The 15,499-nt window shown below is 42.2% G+C and overlaps 1 protein-coding gene across 1 annotated transcript; it reads right to left on the bottom strand.

Annotated features, from left to right (window-relative positions):
- Positions 1-2,814: 2,814 nt before the first annotated feature.
- Positions 2,815-10,856, bottom strand: fam222bb (family with sequence similarity 222 member Bb). Its single transcript, XM_083773713.1, has 3 exons — positions 10,715-10,856; positions 8,386-8,519; positions 2,815-8,246 (listed from the first exon to the last, which is right to left on the bottom strand). The coding sequence occupies exons 2-3, from the start codon at positions 8,465-8,467 to the stop codon at positions 6,004-6,006; spliced, it is 2,325 nt and encodes a 774-aa protein (XP_083629839.1). The 5' UTR covers positions 8,468-8,519; positions 10,715-10,856; the 3' UTR covers positions 2,815-6,003.
- Positions 10,857-15,499: the final 4,643 nt, after the last annotated feature.

The following is a 15,499-nucleotide window of genomic DNA, read 5'->3' as shown; positions in this document are numbered from 1 at the left end:
GGCGGAGGAAGCCATGCATAGCACCAACGAGCTCATCGGGAGTAGTCAGGGTTAGGATGGTTCTGTATACCGTGGGGACCTCATGTTTTCTATTGTCTTGGTGATATGTTTTACTGTGCTATGTGTTGTTTTGTTGTGGGTGTTTGAACAGAACTGTGAAGATTAATATCCTTAATAATAAAGATTATTATTAAAGATGGAGTTTTTCATGTGTCTATGAAGTGACAGTACTTCATTAGACACCCTGGAGTCATTTTTATTTCCTTTACTGGTTACTGATTTTTATGAAAAAAGTACTATATTTATATTATATGAACTGTATTTCATGTAACCTGGCAAAACTATACAGACATTTTTGTCTGGCAATGTTTGGGGTCTTTGTTCATATTAAAGTTCATATTGCTTTGATTGTTTAGTATTTCCTTATAGGACTAGTTCATGAACTTTTATAAGAAATGTTTGCTGTGTAAAAGATTAGTTATAGGTTTACTGAATTGAGTTTATTGGATTCTTATCGGTGGCAAGCAGACCATGCCTTGATCTATAAACTGTTTCACATACCAGATTGTACCGAATATAAGACAACTCTGATTATAAGACAACCCCCATTTTCCAAGATAAATTTGTGGAAAAAGAACATTGAATGTCAAATAGTCTAGTCCCCGATTATAATACGACCCTATTTTCTTAAGACATTTGGCATTGGAAAAAAAGTCTTATATTCAGACCAATAGTGTATTTAGTTGAAAATGGGGAAAGTATACAGTTGGAGGGGGTACAGCATTAAGAAACAGAGCTATGTCACATTGCATCGTTATATACAAATCGTTATAAAGTTGTTGTTTTTTAAACCAATGGCAGCATTTTTTGTAGTCACATAGGACAAATAGCATTTATTTTCTCAGGACTATTTAAATAAAGTATAACCCATTTCCAGTATTTTATAGGGCTTCTTTCATAATGGAAAACCCCCTTTTTTGGTCTCGAGTTGAAAGGAACTGGATTATTGCATAATGGTTGCTGTCGGCATATTATAACAGTTTTTTTTCGTAAAGTAATGCCCTACTGCAGTGGTTCTCAAAGTGGGGGCCGGGGACCCCCAGGGGTCCTTGAAGCAGTTCTAGGAGTTTAATCGTTAATTGTTTTGGGTCTGAGAGGCTAAATCGCTGTGGCTCAAATGGCAAATAAATAATGAACCTTGATATGAAAAGGGTTGAAAACCACTCTACTACAGCATCACAGTAGCATGAAACGCGTCTGTCGTTTTTTTATCCTGAAAAGCAAGTTTTGGACACGTTTCCAACTGACAAGCAATGTTCTCAATTTCTCAAACTCATGGTTCAGATTTTTAGCTTGTATGGGACATTCATTTTTGTACTTTCAATAACACATACAAAAACCACTTTAAGTTAGTGTTCAAATCTTGCGCCATGTCTTGTGAATGAACTATTTTTAAGTAGTTAAGTTTGTCATGAGGTCATCATTTTGATCTGTTTCATGACTTAACTTCATATATCCTCGTTTCCTAAGAACCACTGTGTAATAGGTTCCTCAACCGTTCACGGAATTATTCATTTATTAAATTACATTCGTAGGATTAGGATTAGGCAGATGGTCAAAGTCAGTCCATACATTTACACACCAACACCATGAAACAAAACATTTTTGCATTTGCAAACTTTATTTTGGTTAGGGGGGAATGTTTGTGCAAGACATTTTGTTCCTGAAGGATAGGCAAACTTTGAATATCACACTTCCACAAAGAAGGGAACGAGAGTTCCCCAATACCATCACCCACCCACCACTCTCGACATGATAAGAGCTTCATGAATCAAAGACAATCACATCTCGGGAGTAAAAATAAACGTAGTCGTTATTATATACCAGTACCCCAGCGAATATTGCCATCTCCCTTAAGTGAGAGGACCCTTTACAGTGTACTAAGCAGATGCTCATGACGTTCTTTACTTCTTACAGTGCCTAACACCAGCTACTGGTAAACATTTCCAGTTTTGTTTTCCCCCCCACTAGCTTTTTTTTAAATCAACCTTAGTGTTTTTATCTTAACAGAAAAAAAAGAAAAAAAAAAAACTTTGAATTCAAGACGATGCACGTTTGCACATGGGAACGGCTGCAGCCTTCATGGGGACAGACAGGAACAACTCATTCTAAGATTTTATTTAATACTTGATTCACAATTCCTCATAAGTCATATTAACACAATTTCACAAGCTTGCTTTTTTAAGTACAGTCCAGATGAGGGCGACGGCAGCCCCAGTTTATGTCGTCACCGCTTTGTTTAGAAGGAGAGAACATGTCCCCCATGACACGGCTTTGGGGCCCCAGGGCAGGGGCGGTTAACAGAGCGAGAGAGGGACGACGCTTGGGTCACTTTGGTCAGTGAGTCAGCAGCAACAGTTCACATGTCCCAACAGTGTCTAGTAGGAATCGTGGCACAACTCAGGGACATCAGTCCATGACACAGTATCAGTAGTTACATGAAAGTAGCTTGGTCCCCCAACAGAGATTAACTTAATAGTGCACCTTTGTGTGTGCACACACCTGTGTGCAAGTACCTAAAGCCTGACACACATACATACACACGTGCACACACACACATTATTGTCCATACTTAAGCCCAGTGGAGGCACTTCATATGAAACGAGACTGTATATAACCTGACTTCCTAGGGCTGTAGCATGGCAGTTCAACAGGACAGGTCCAACTAGTCCTCTGTTGTTTAGTCTGTTCATCGTAGCGACTGTCCCTAAAACACAAACCCTTGCATCTCAAAGAGGTCATTGACACCTACCATATTATAAATAGTAACTTTATTACACAATTACAGCCCAAACATTGGTACAATGCACACGCACACACACGCACGCAAATCCACACTAGTGTGTTAAGATTAAATTCAATAGCAGCTTCAAGGGGCAGGCAGGCACATCAGAAATGAGAGCCAGAAAGAAGAAAAATTATCAACGGCCGTCAACAATGAAGACAATTCCGAGAAAAAAAAAGACAATGTCTTGAATCTCATGTATCTTTCCATGGAGATCGTTCCCCCTTTTGGACCTGCTGTGTGTTCTGAGAAGGATTCAAAAGAGGAACAATGGTACTATGTGTTGTGAAAGATATGAGAATAATAAACAGTGTACTGTATTGTTTACCAATCTGCTTTACTTATGGCACCTAATGCGGAAAAACACCTATGGCTTCAGGATGCAGTGGTCCATAGAAATTAAATAAATTAAGAAAACTACATCAGGCATATCTTTAAAAAAAATCAGGTATAACTAAAGAGACACAGTCTAAATACTTTAAAAATCACTGCTACAGCCCAATGCTACACTTCTAGAAAACTCTGCTAAATACCATATATAGAGATATTTCTATCACTTAAAATGACCCTCGTACAAGACAATTAGACACAGGCTAGACCTGAGGCAACAGAAGTTGGAGATTTTGCATACAACAATAACCAATTGTCCCTCATAATTTACTATATATGATCCACATAAGTTGTGGCACTGCCATTTGCCAATTTCCATTACAATGATCCATCTACATCGCCTCAGTCACAACCAGACTTAACAAATGCTGAGAGAATATTGTTCAAGCTACCTTCCATCATGTCACTCATTTGAATACAAAGTTCTCCCGTTCAAAACCTTGACCGATAAAGTCAAGTGACATTTAAGATGTAGGTTTAGATGTGGATAACTTGATTAACATTTAAGGCTTTTTTTTCCCAACAAGGCTTGGCTTCAAGAGGAGAATGAATGGAACAGTGGGTGTGTGTGCCCACCAGCCCAACAAGACTATAAGGACTGATATACATGCTAGATCAATCTAGCTAGATTTATAACCTGCATACAATGGTTGGACATTACGTTTTAGCTTTGTAGGTAGTAGATATAACAGCACAGGGTAAGGCTAGTGTTAGTGTGGATGATGTGCTCACTCACCACAAGCCACATAGACATAACTGTCACAGCGTCACGCCTATTCATTCAGTTCACTTCCAATACAGCAGTAAAGTTGTGAGCAAAAGGTTTCTTTGGGGAGGAAATTTGTCACCCCATCTTGCATTATTTATTTTTCTTGCATGCTTGCAAGTGGCCAATTTGGTTTTCACATACGATCACGTACAGAATGAACTGCATAACTGTTTAAAATCAAACTTTATAATAATACCTTTTCACATTAGTCATCATTTCCTAAACAGGCCTTCTGCTCCCTTATGCCAATGTTGAGCATAACATTACATTTTCTTGGTTCTCAAACACTTGAGTCCTCCCTAAAATTCAAGTAGGAACAATCTACATTAACAAAAAACAAATATTGCAAGAACACAAATACCTCAGAAGCAATTTGATATAACATCTGGGCATACACGACATATACCTGATAATGGTGGGAGAGAAGGGGGGGGGGGCTAGGATTATGGGATATCATTGTCCCCGAGCGAAGCGCTGAACTGTTCAGTCACTACTATACCGCCGGCTTTGTTTGTTTTCCTTTAGCATAACGTCAGGCCACAGGTAATACACAATTGTCAATTGACACATTGCGGCCACTTCTGAATTCCTGTTACTCACAGCTCTGAGCTGGCTTCAACTGTTGTGCACCTCAAAAAGAAGTGGCAGTCTCTGGTCAAAAAAAGATGCAACCGTCCTGTTGAGGCCGTGGCTGAACTCATAAAGCAAATGAAAATTCAACATAAAGAAACCCTAAACCTTGCCTTTGGGCAGTGGGAAGGCCACTAATGAGAGAGAAAAACACAGCTCTGTAATTAGCCTCAGAATAGAAATGTGACAATCGTATGAATATGCAGCTGTGACACAAGTTTATGAATGGACAGAGCTGCACCCCCCCATGCAACATTGTGGAAACCCTTCATTTGATGCAACAGTATAAGACTAGGGCTGTCCCGAACACCTTTTAGCCATCTGAAGCTTGGACTTGAATACTTCATTGTGATTGGTTAATTAAGGCATTCTATTGGTCTTTTATTAATGAACAGTAGTCCACTGCTTTGAATAACAGACCATTTGAACGCATGCGTCAGAGTGTGAAACCAATTAGTCCAATCCTATAATAACCCTGCAGAACAAATTCTGGTAAATGTTACTTTTAAGCAGCAATCCAGAAAATCGCAATGGCTTTCTAGTCACACGGCAGCCATGTAATTTTGCGTTGAAAAAGCAGGGTGGCATTTCGTTAACTTAATTGCAAAATGGCTGCTATGCGAATATGGTGAATGACGTTCACAGCAGCAGCATAGATGGCGGCACATGTAGTGTCACTTCGGGTCGACCAGGTAAAGATGTATGCAAATTTACTCATTAAAATAGACCCTACAATAGCATATATAATGGTATAAATAGATACTGTACAATGCTGGCGCTGTATTATGTGGTGCAACCCAAGCAGCATTTCACCGTTAGCAGTGGCGTTGTCTGTCTCCAACCACAGCAAACGTTTGCTCACCATCATACAGATGGATAAAATAATGTATAGTTTAAAATAAACTCAAGATTTGAGTTTAGTTAATGTTAATAATGCTTTATCTTGCAATGGGGCTGGAGACACTATGCCAACATGGCTGGAAAACCACATCTTTTGTAGTTAAGATATTGGTAGCGAATGAGCTGTGGTTAAGTGTTAAGTTAAGGGTTTTGAGTCAGCTAGTGAACAGCGTGCTGTGATTTTAAGTCTATAGGTTTATGTACAATAAAGTATTCGATTACCGATTTTGGGTGTCCATTATCATTTCAAGATGGATTCAAAGAAGCATTCGGGTGAGCCCTAGGTAAGACATAATGTTAAGACCTGAGGAAACTAGTGTGGGTCTGTGGGAAATCAAGCTTTGAAGCAATACAACCGTGGACACGTTCAAATTGATCACTTGCGACATCCTTTAGGGACAAACGGGGTTATTCCAATATAGGTGTCAAAAGCTCAAACGCACATTAAAGCGAGGATGCGCTCACGCTTTTATCGATAGCCAAGGTGATGAGCGTGGACACCTCGGACGCTGTTGGGCTCCTGGGCCTGACCCGGGGGCCGGTGCATCTTCTCCATCACACCCAGATTCTGCTCTGGGAAGTTAGGCATCTGGTAGTCCCCTCCTAGGTAGTCCGCTCCTCCCTGTGTCAGCTTGGACTGGCCTGGAGGAGGCCCCGCTGCTTTCACAGGCCTGTACTTTTCTCCTGGGTGGCTGCAGTCCACAGACGCCCTCGGCTGCCCTCCCTGGAAGTGCATTGGGAGGTCCTGACCCTGAGGAGCGTTGCTACTGGACGTAGCCGGGATGCCGGCCCACGGGGGCTGCATGTAGTGACCGTTGCTGTAAGACATGTTGCCGCCTGCCGGGACGTTGGCGCCGGGGGACATGGACTGTGGTTTGTCTGTTTGGTGTTTTAAGGGGTAGGACTGGGCGGCAGCACTGGGCAGCTTATGCGGATAGTTGAGGTTCCGGGTAGGAAATTGCGCCGGCTCAGAAGAAGGCGGCTCTCTCCTCGGGGTTTTACAAGGGTGGGCTCCCTCGGCCGGCTGCTGCATGTGGGCCAGCTGGTGCTGGGCCCAAGAACGCTGCTGCTGTAACTGCTGCATCTGTTGGTGTTGCATCTGTTGCTGTAAATGGTGTTGCATCTGTTGTTGTTTCTGCTGCTGCATTTGCTGCTGCTGTTGCATTTGCTGCTGCTGCTGCTGCTGCTCTGCATCCGTGTGATAGGCAGACATACTGTTCATAGCAGCCATGTTATGCTGTGGAGCGACGGCAGCAGGGCCCCGAGGCGGGCCTTTATCTGGGCCTCCTCCCATCATACAAGCACTGGGCATAGAGCCCGACCCAAAGTTATGAGCAGACACCCTGGAGCTGGCGTTGATGAGCAGGTTGCGGCTGATGGGACTGGGGTTGGCGATCTGGCCCTCGCACACAGACGTGGTTCCGACGCTGGCCCGTGACTGGCAGAACTGGTTGATCTGGTTCACGATGCTGTTCAGGTCTCCGTGCTGGTTGTGGTGCTGACTGGACGCCATCGACAGAGGGATGGTGGAGGTAGATACGGTAATGTTTGGTGGGGCGTCCGCGTCGGGCAGCTTCCGTGACCCGTAGGCACCAGGCAGGGGCTGCTGCTGCTGGAGGCCGTTGGGGCCGGGGGCGACCGGAGGTCCTGCGTTCCCAGCCTGGGGAAGGGGCTGCTGTGGCCCCGCTAGGCCCTGCTGGGGGTGCTGCTGCAGGCTTGGAAGCTGGGCTCCGTCAGACATGTGCCGCAGATTATCCTGAGTCACTCCTTGTGGTTGTAGTAAAGCTTGATGATGAGGAGGAGCTGTCTGATGCTGCAGTGTCTGCAAATGCGAAAGGTGCTGCTGCGGTGGCACGATAGACGAACATGACTGGCTCTGCTTTTGCTGTAGAGTCTGGGTGTGTGGCAAGCTCTGCTGTCTCTGAAGGCCCTGTGGGTGACCCAAGCCTTGCTTTTGTTGTTGTTGTTGTGACGTGTGCATCTGGGACAGGCTCTGTTGCCGTTGCAGAGCTTGTGAGTGAGCCACATTCCTTTGCTGTAAAGACTGTTGATGCTGCTGGGGCACACTTTGTGCCTGCTGCAAAGTCATTGGATGAGCCAGATTTTGCTGCTGCTGTAATGCCTGTGTGTGCACCATGCCCTGCTTGTGGGCAGCCATGGTCTGGGGCTGCTGGGGTTGAGGAGGCTGAGAAGGGCCCTGTAGATGAGCACCAGCAGGCTGAGGAGGGCCCTGAAGATGGCCACCAGCAGGCTGAGGAGGGCCCTGAAGATGGCCACCAGCAGGCTGAGGAGGGCCCTGTAGATGTCCACCAGCAGGCTGAGGAGGGCCCTGAAGATGACCACCAGCAGGCTGAGGAGGGTTTAAAGTGCTTTGGGTGGCGTACGGGCCACTGTGAGGATTCATCATGGACTTATGAAGTAGTCTCACGTGACTGCCGTCCAACTGTTTTATGACGCCTTTAGCGGGCGCACGGAGGACGGCCAGAAGGCCTGCTCTGGCACTGACCTGAGAGGGGTAGGGACTGTGGCGCTGGCTGGACAGGGACGTGTCGAGGCCGTTCACTGTGCGGCGAATGTGCTTCCTTTGAGGTACTTTGACACTGTTAGGAAATATCTGGATGGTCAGAGGGCAGTTGGCAATTTTCTTAGCATAGGCATCCAATTCTGCTGGAGTTGGATAGTTGGCAGATCTCATTTTCTGTGTAGTTTCCCCTGCAACGAGCCAGATAACAAGGAATGTTCAGCTTGTGTAAACTTGACTAATAAATAAACAAGACATGACTCATTACTGTGGAAATATCATGACTACGACGACCACAAGACGGTGGGGTGGAAGGAAGGAAACGCTTACATTTCTGAAGTCCAGTGTTCATCTGCGTGCGGGAGAGAAGTTGTCTGGTAGGGTCACCTGATGCTGGCAAACAGGCCAGCATGTCACAGTTCCACTAAATGCAACATGAGACACTCTCGCTCCTCACACCATTGCTGGGGACACAAGAAAGAGTAGAAAGAAGTGAGAAAATAAAACAAGACACCCAGGTGTGAAATGGCTTTTATGGCATTTTCCCCCACATGACATTACAGCATGACCTTTTGGCAAATTACAGTGGGTTCTTGTTTCTGTAAAGCCACTGCATACGCCCCGGGGCTAGCAAAGACAGATGGAGAATGGCTTCTTTTTTGTGGAATAAAATGGGAGTCAAAATGACAGCAGGCTACAAACCCACCGGCTGACGTCTCCTAATCTCCGTTTCCTATGGGGCTGTGCCAACAGCAGACAGTGAAAAAAGGAGCAATTTCCTCTTCAATGTATAATAATTAGGCTGTTCACATTATGCAAGACCAAATTCAAAGCCATGTCTTATAACCAGAGTGAAAATCATGCATTAATCATAGCCACTTAGCCAGCAGTCATTTACTGATATTTTTCAAACATCAGAAACGTAGTACCATGAAATAAAACTGGACAAAAAAAATAACCCCAATCTCATAGCATAATCATCTTAATTAGTCCATAAATAAACCATGGTTCTGTATGGGTGAAATGACCATTTCAATGGTGGCAAACAGCCTCGCAATGATTACCACAAATTTGCATCACAGGACATAACTTATGCTGCGTTTTATGGCTAAATTGTCAGCTTCAATCACTATGGTTCAGCTGCCGCGGTTGGGTGACATGGATGAGACCTAGTACAGTACACCATAATCATCATTGCAGATTTGGCTGGATGAAATAAGATCGTATGTTTCAGTTTGATTTGATTGATGGATGGAAGGATGGATTATTGTATTTTCATGTCCTGCACACACAAAGTGCCCAACACTCATGGGTTTATATAAGACACCATTTTACATTGACGGGTTTCTCTTTTACTATATAGTTGTGTATATTCGTACGTCTCTAGATGAATTGAAAATGGTGGGCCCTATTGTAAACAACAGTGAGTGGACGACACCATAAAGCATTACACTTAACAGTTTTTGTATTGAGTTGTACTTGAAATGTACTGTAATTCTGCAAACCGTTAATAAATCAATCAAAAGCATGTTTACAGTATACTCAAAATAATAATTCTGTCTTCTCTCCCCAAGCTTGACAAATCAAATGAAAAGTTTGAATGTGATGATTTAAAATAAATATGCAACTAAAGCCATGTCCAACTACATCACAGTTTGTGTTTGGATGTTTTTGGCCTTCCATTCAGACTACAGTACAATATATGACAGAATGGGATTTAAGTCATGTAGCTTGTATTGCATTATCAGTCTTAAAGCATTAAAAGCAACGTAGTTTCCATCAGAGTGAGTAGCCAACACCCCAGTACAGTATCCATTTGGACTGTAAAAGAGATCCAACATAACTATAAAATCACCACAATACGTATTTTTTCAAAGTTATTATAATTGACATGATTATTTTCGATAACATAACTTTCTGGTGGAAAACTAGTTATGAGATTACGTTTGTATTATACGGCGATGACACACGCTTCCTGTTTGGTTGCAAAAAAAAACTCAATCTCCCAAAATCCGATGATCCATAAATAAGAATGGTGCTGCAGAGGAGTAAACAATATACGGTAGAACTATCCTTTCACAACACCTCGACCATTATTGTAAACAAAATTGCCTTTGATAACAACCCGAATCTAAATGTGACGTATCACATTATTAAAACAAAACCTAGCCAAGTTCCAGATATTAGCAAGTCTGCTAGCCAAGTAACGTTAGCCGGATCTAGCCAGCCAAACCCGGCTGCTGTATGTAGTTAATGTAGGATTTTTTAGCTTACCCGGTAGTTGGTATTTCCCTTCAAATAGCGATCAATTCAGCACACAAACAAACTTGAACCGGCCTAGTAGAGTCTGTCATGACAGATCATTGTCAATGTCTGGGAAATTAATCGTTATCGTAAATAGCAGTTGAAATGTGACACAAAAAAGGCCAACAGGGTTTGGTCTTATTAGCATTAAAAGGGGTTACCACCACCACCACCTCGAGTCAAGCACAATAAATAAGCCAGTAGTGTGTGAGTGGACGCTGCTTCTTTGTGCTGGTGGTGAGTGGTGACCAGGCCAGCTGGTTGGTTGGCTAACAAGCTAGCCTTTTCATAGCTTCTATATACTCTACAGTCACTGATCCAAATAATGTGAAAAGGAACGTTTAAAAACACTTACTTGTAAAGAAATTCAAGAGTAAGGGAGCTTCATTTTGTCGAGAGACAGTATTGTTATCTTGCTCATTGGAAAGAAAAATAAATCCCCCTGCCCTGGCTGCTTTCTCTCCGTCCCGTGCTGCTGTGCTGCTGCTGACTACGGCAGCAACATTAGTGCACTAATAATGGAGCATGCGCGAAAGCGTCAAGCGAACACTGTTTGAGGACCAAACTGTTGTGCCTTTTAGGTAGCATGTGTTGTGCCTTTTAGGTACATTATTTATTCGGCTTTTTTCTTTTAGCTCACTCGCCTATTAGTTTGCATTGAACAATGCGCTCAGTCTGCTATTTTTGGGAATGTTTTTTGAGAATGTTTAGAAATTTTAACTGAAAACAAAATGTAGTAAACAAAAAATAAAGGGGCCCTTAAAAATGTGTCTGTGACCCCCTGTCTGACTGTGACCCACAAATGGGTCCCGAGCTATGTTTGATTGATTGAAATGTCATAGTATGTAGAACAGTAGAATGGGTACATGGTAAAGAACTAATGGTTCTCATAGTAGGCCTATGTCTAGCCCCTCTCGGAACCCTCCATAAAGATTTTCTGAAATTTTGATGAGTTTTATGTAGGGTCCCTGCTCATAACTATATTTTCGTATGGGAATTCTGTAACGCGGACATAAATATTCTCTCTAAGATCGTATCTGCGGCGTTTGACGGCCTTTTTTTCTTTGAGTTATTCTGAATTCGTGAACTTTAAGTACCTATACATTCCGCTGCGAATATCTCCTGTGGCGCGGAAGCCGTTAAGTATTTTTTATCTTTGTTTGACCGATTTGGTCGCTTTATTTCTTCTTGTTTGTTTACCGTTTATTGTACCGCCTCCCGGTGTGCGGTTGGCTTGTGCCGGCTACGTCCCTGCCTCTGATCTGCTCTGTCATAGCTATAGCGCCACTAGCTAGCCAGATAGGCGGTACAATGAGGTGTCAATAAACAAGGAAGGAAGAGAAGAATCAAAGCGACCAAATCGGTCAAACAAAGATTAAAAATACTTAAAGGTATATTCAGTGATTTCACTCAAAAAACCTTAGGTTTCGTTTTTGGCCTGGGACCCAGCCTTTCGTCCAATCAGGATAGAGAGTCAAAAACGAAACCTAAGGTTTTTTGACCCCCATGGGTTAACTGGGGACAGGGAGGAACTCCTTATAGGGTCAGCACACTCTATAGTAGGGAGGATTATCACAACAAAACAAAAAAATAAGTGATATTTGAATTAAGTGAAATCACTGAATATACCTTTAACGGCTTCCGTTAACCACAGGAGATATTCGCAGCGGCATGTATGGGTACTTATACTTCACATATTCAGAAGCCCTCACACGAAAAAATGTCGTCAAAGAGCGCAGACAGGCCATAAACACGTTGTTTATGTTTTCTGTATGGCTGCGTACCAGGTGGCATGGTACTGCTGGAACAGGACCCAATGGTCTGTGTCGTCAAAAAGTCAGAAACTTCAGTACCTTTGGGTTCTGCTTGGAGGGCTAGCCTATGTCTATGGTTCTCTGATGGATTGTACAGTCCGGGACTCCGGGTAGGGAATGAGACATTACCCCAGGTGAAGGAGTTTAAGTATCTCGGGGTCTTGAGGGGAGGAGGGAGAAGAAGATTGATAGATAATTTGTATATATTTTATGGGTGAATGGCCCTTTGACCTTTTTGACCCTTTTAATCTGGTTGCCCTGTGTAGTTAGTAAGAATTATTATTGCACTGTCTCTGTCTTGAGACTGCATGTTTCTGACCTTGCTGGGGAATCTTATCAGCCGGGTGCCATGGCAACCAGGCCAGGCACCCCCTTCCCAGCTCGCCGAGACTGCATACCATAGACAAATTATCCTTTATAGCCGGGCCAACCTCTGTGCCATCCAGTGTTTTTCCATCCAGTGCCCAAAACTACATACTGTACATTGAGTAAGATGCTCCTCGGTCTTGCCACGTCTGCTTTGTTTCATTCTCCATTTTGTATTGACGAAGTATATATACTGGCTCCCATTTTGGGAGACGGTAGAGAGAAACCACACACCCGACCCTACGGGGTCGGGGTCAATTTGATTGTAAATTATTATGCTGTGTATGTGAATTCTTGTTCTGTTCTCTCTGAAGCTATATATAAAAATGACTAAAAGCCTCATTTTGATATGGATGTCTCTCCTTGGTTGGACTCAGGTAACATTTTGACATTTATTGGGTAATCCTCCTGATGTAACAGTGTTTATAATGGCTGTTTACTTAAAGTATCCTGGTAAAAGCTAAAGTTAAGTATATATTGTAATGGGATTACTCCTAAAGTATTCTGAGTGTTCCGGCGCATTTTGGCTCTGCTCCGGAGCGCTCTCAGCTTCTAGCCCTCTGCTATCGAAGCTTATCATTGATCATTCTTAGTCTTTACAAATTATACAGTCCTTTCAAAGCTATCATTATTAAAGATGGATTCTATTTAAATTTATCCATCAAAGATCAGCTGGAGAATCGGACCGGCAGGGGCAGTATTGCAGTCGCTGTACCACACTGTTGTCAGTGTTGTGATGAAAAGAGAGCTGATCCAAAAGGCAAAGCTCTCTGTCTACCGAGCAATCTTCGTTCCTACTCTCACCTATGGTCATGAAGTGTGTGTCATGACCGAAAGAACATGGTCGCGAATATAAGTGGACAAAATGATTGGTGGTATATATGTATATAGCATTGTGAGCTTGTATGGTGTCATATATTTCAACACATCCTGGCCCTGCAAAATAAAATATAGGCCTACACACTCTTACATTTGTATTGAAGTGTTCATTCAACCTGCAGGTGGTGCTAAAGGACAGTTCAAAACAAACCCCATTGTCGATGGACAAAATATTATCCAAGGATACCAAAATATTCTATGTTTTGGGCCCAAGAGGCTAAATCTCATCAAATAATGGGCCTCAAAATGAAAAGGGTTGAAAAACCACTGTGGTAGTGTAAATCTATGCTGTTGGACAGAAACCAATCAACCACTGTGGTAGTGTAAATCTATGCTGTTGGACAGAAACCAACCCTTTTATCATTCATTACAGTCCCTGGGCAGTCTGTAGTCTCATGCAACATACTAATATGGTAGAATAATTATCTTAACACAATCAGTCCAGACGTCATCGCTGTTGTGAGGTGTAAGCCAGGAAAAGGCTAGACTAGTGCCAAACCATATGATAGTCTTGTGAAAACTCACCAATTATTGATGTTAATTGATGATCAATTATTCATCTATTTAAATGCTAAATTGGGTTTCTTATGTAGACTTTCATTCAAGACTGTAGCGTAAACATATTGCAATGAATTTATTAGATGAACAGATGTGGACATTAGACATGGAGGACATGCACTGATAAACATTGTAGACTCCGATGGACAATTGAGATACCGTAGTGTGCATGGACACAAACACTCACTGTACTGTACATCACATTGAGCATGAGAAAGGTATAATTTTTTTGTTGTTAAAAGTGGTATATTTAGTAATTAGTACATCTACTAAAGCTAGCCTATCTTGAAGTGTTGTCAACTACACCTTTGCTTGGGGAAAAAGCAAAGAAAAGTCACAGTATTGTCAAATCACTATAGTTGTAATGAAGAAAACAAACCAGCAGAAATAATGAGGGACCAACCCAATCTACACAACAGTCCTTTGTGTACCATTATGTTACTTATTTTGGATAACACCAAATCAGCATGCCAAAAAAGCATTTAAGGATGAATTATCCACCTTTTGCTACAATCATTTTATACAGCAGAAATATCACTGGAAAGTACAACATAAAAATATGCAAGCAGCTTCCATTACAAATCAGTTACCAATCGTGGAATGACCATTTTTTTCTTTGACATGACCACTTCATGTCAAAAGTCATGTTTTCACTTCATATAAACTTCAACTAAAACATTGTGAGGTGATGCACTGTACAAGTGTCAGCATATGTATAATAATCCATTTCACAATTATTAAACCAATAAAGATATACCAGGCAGCACTTTCTAAAAACAAAAAGCATGTCTCTCCGAAAAATTGTACGTTTTACTGACCGAAAGCCCAAAAGGACTAACATGGCTTATCATCTATTCATAAAGTGAATGATTACAGAAATCATCCCAGAAATCCCAATTTAAAAATTAAAAGCACTAAACTAAACATTAAACAATAAATTTGGTATTTATGTTTGGCAATTCACCATGTCTTAACAGTAAGTCTTTTCATTTCAATGATAATTGACTTACAAAGAGTAAGTTTTGTCCACAAAGGTATGCTTAAATTACACGTACTTTTCAACACAACAAGCGAACTAGATTAGCATAGAATTCCCCATTTCCCTGTAACAAGGTATTTACAGATAAAAAGGCAACTTCTGTCAAGATGACAAAATATAACTGCCTCAGCCTGAAGGGGAAAGGAACTGGTTGGAAATAACGTGTTCCTTCCACGTGCTACGTCCAACCGGGGAAACTTCCCCCCTGTCAGGTGAAAAGAAGTGGTTTGGACTCCTCATGCATCAAAGGAAACATGAGGTCAGTCCGTTGCTCTCCCTAGGTTGGCAGAGGAAGGGTAGCACCCAGGATTACATTAGATAATTGACACTAGGTGGGAAAAAAAGGTTTAAAAAAATCGGGTGATATATTAAAAAAAAAGAAAAGAAAGTAAGATAAGAGGTGGTTTGTGTAATTTGAGGACCTTGTTGCAATGTATAAATCGACAAGATAAATCAAAGTGTAACATGTATGTCAGATTCATTA

This window comes from Protomyctophum parallelum (assembly GCF_964188405.1).
Source record: "Protomyctophum parallelum genome assembly, chromosome: 9".
Classification (NCBI taxonomy): Eukaryota; Metazoa; Chordata; class Actinopteri; order Myctophiformes; family Myctophidae; genus Protomyctophum; species Protomyctophum parallelum.
This window is presented reverse-complemented; position numbering and strand designations above follow the sequence as displayed.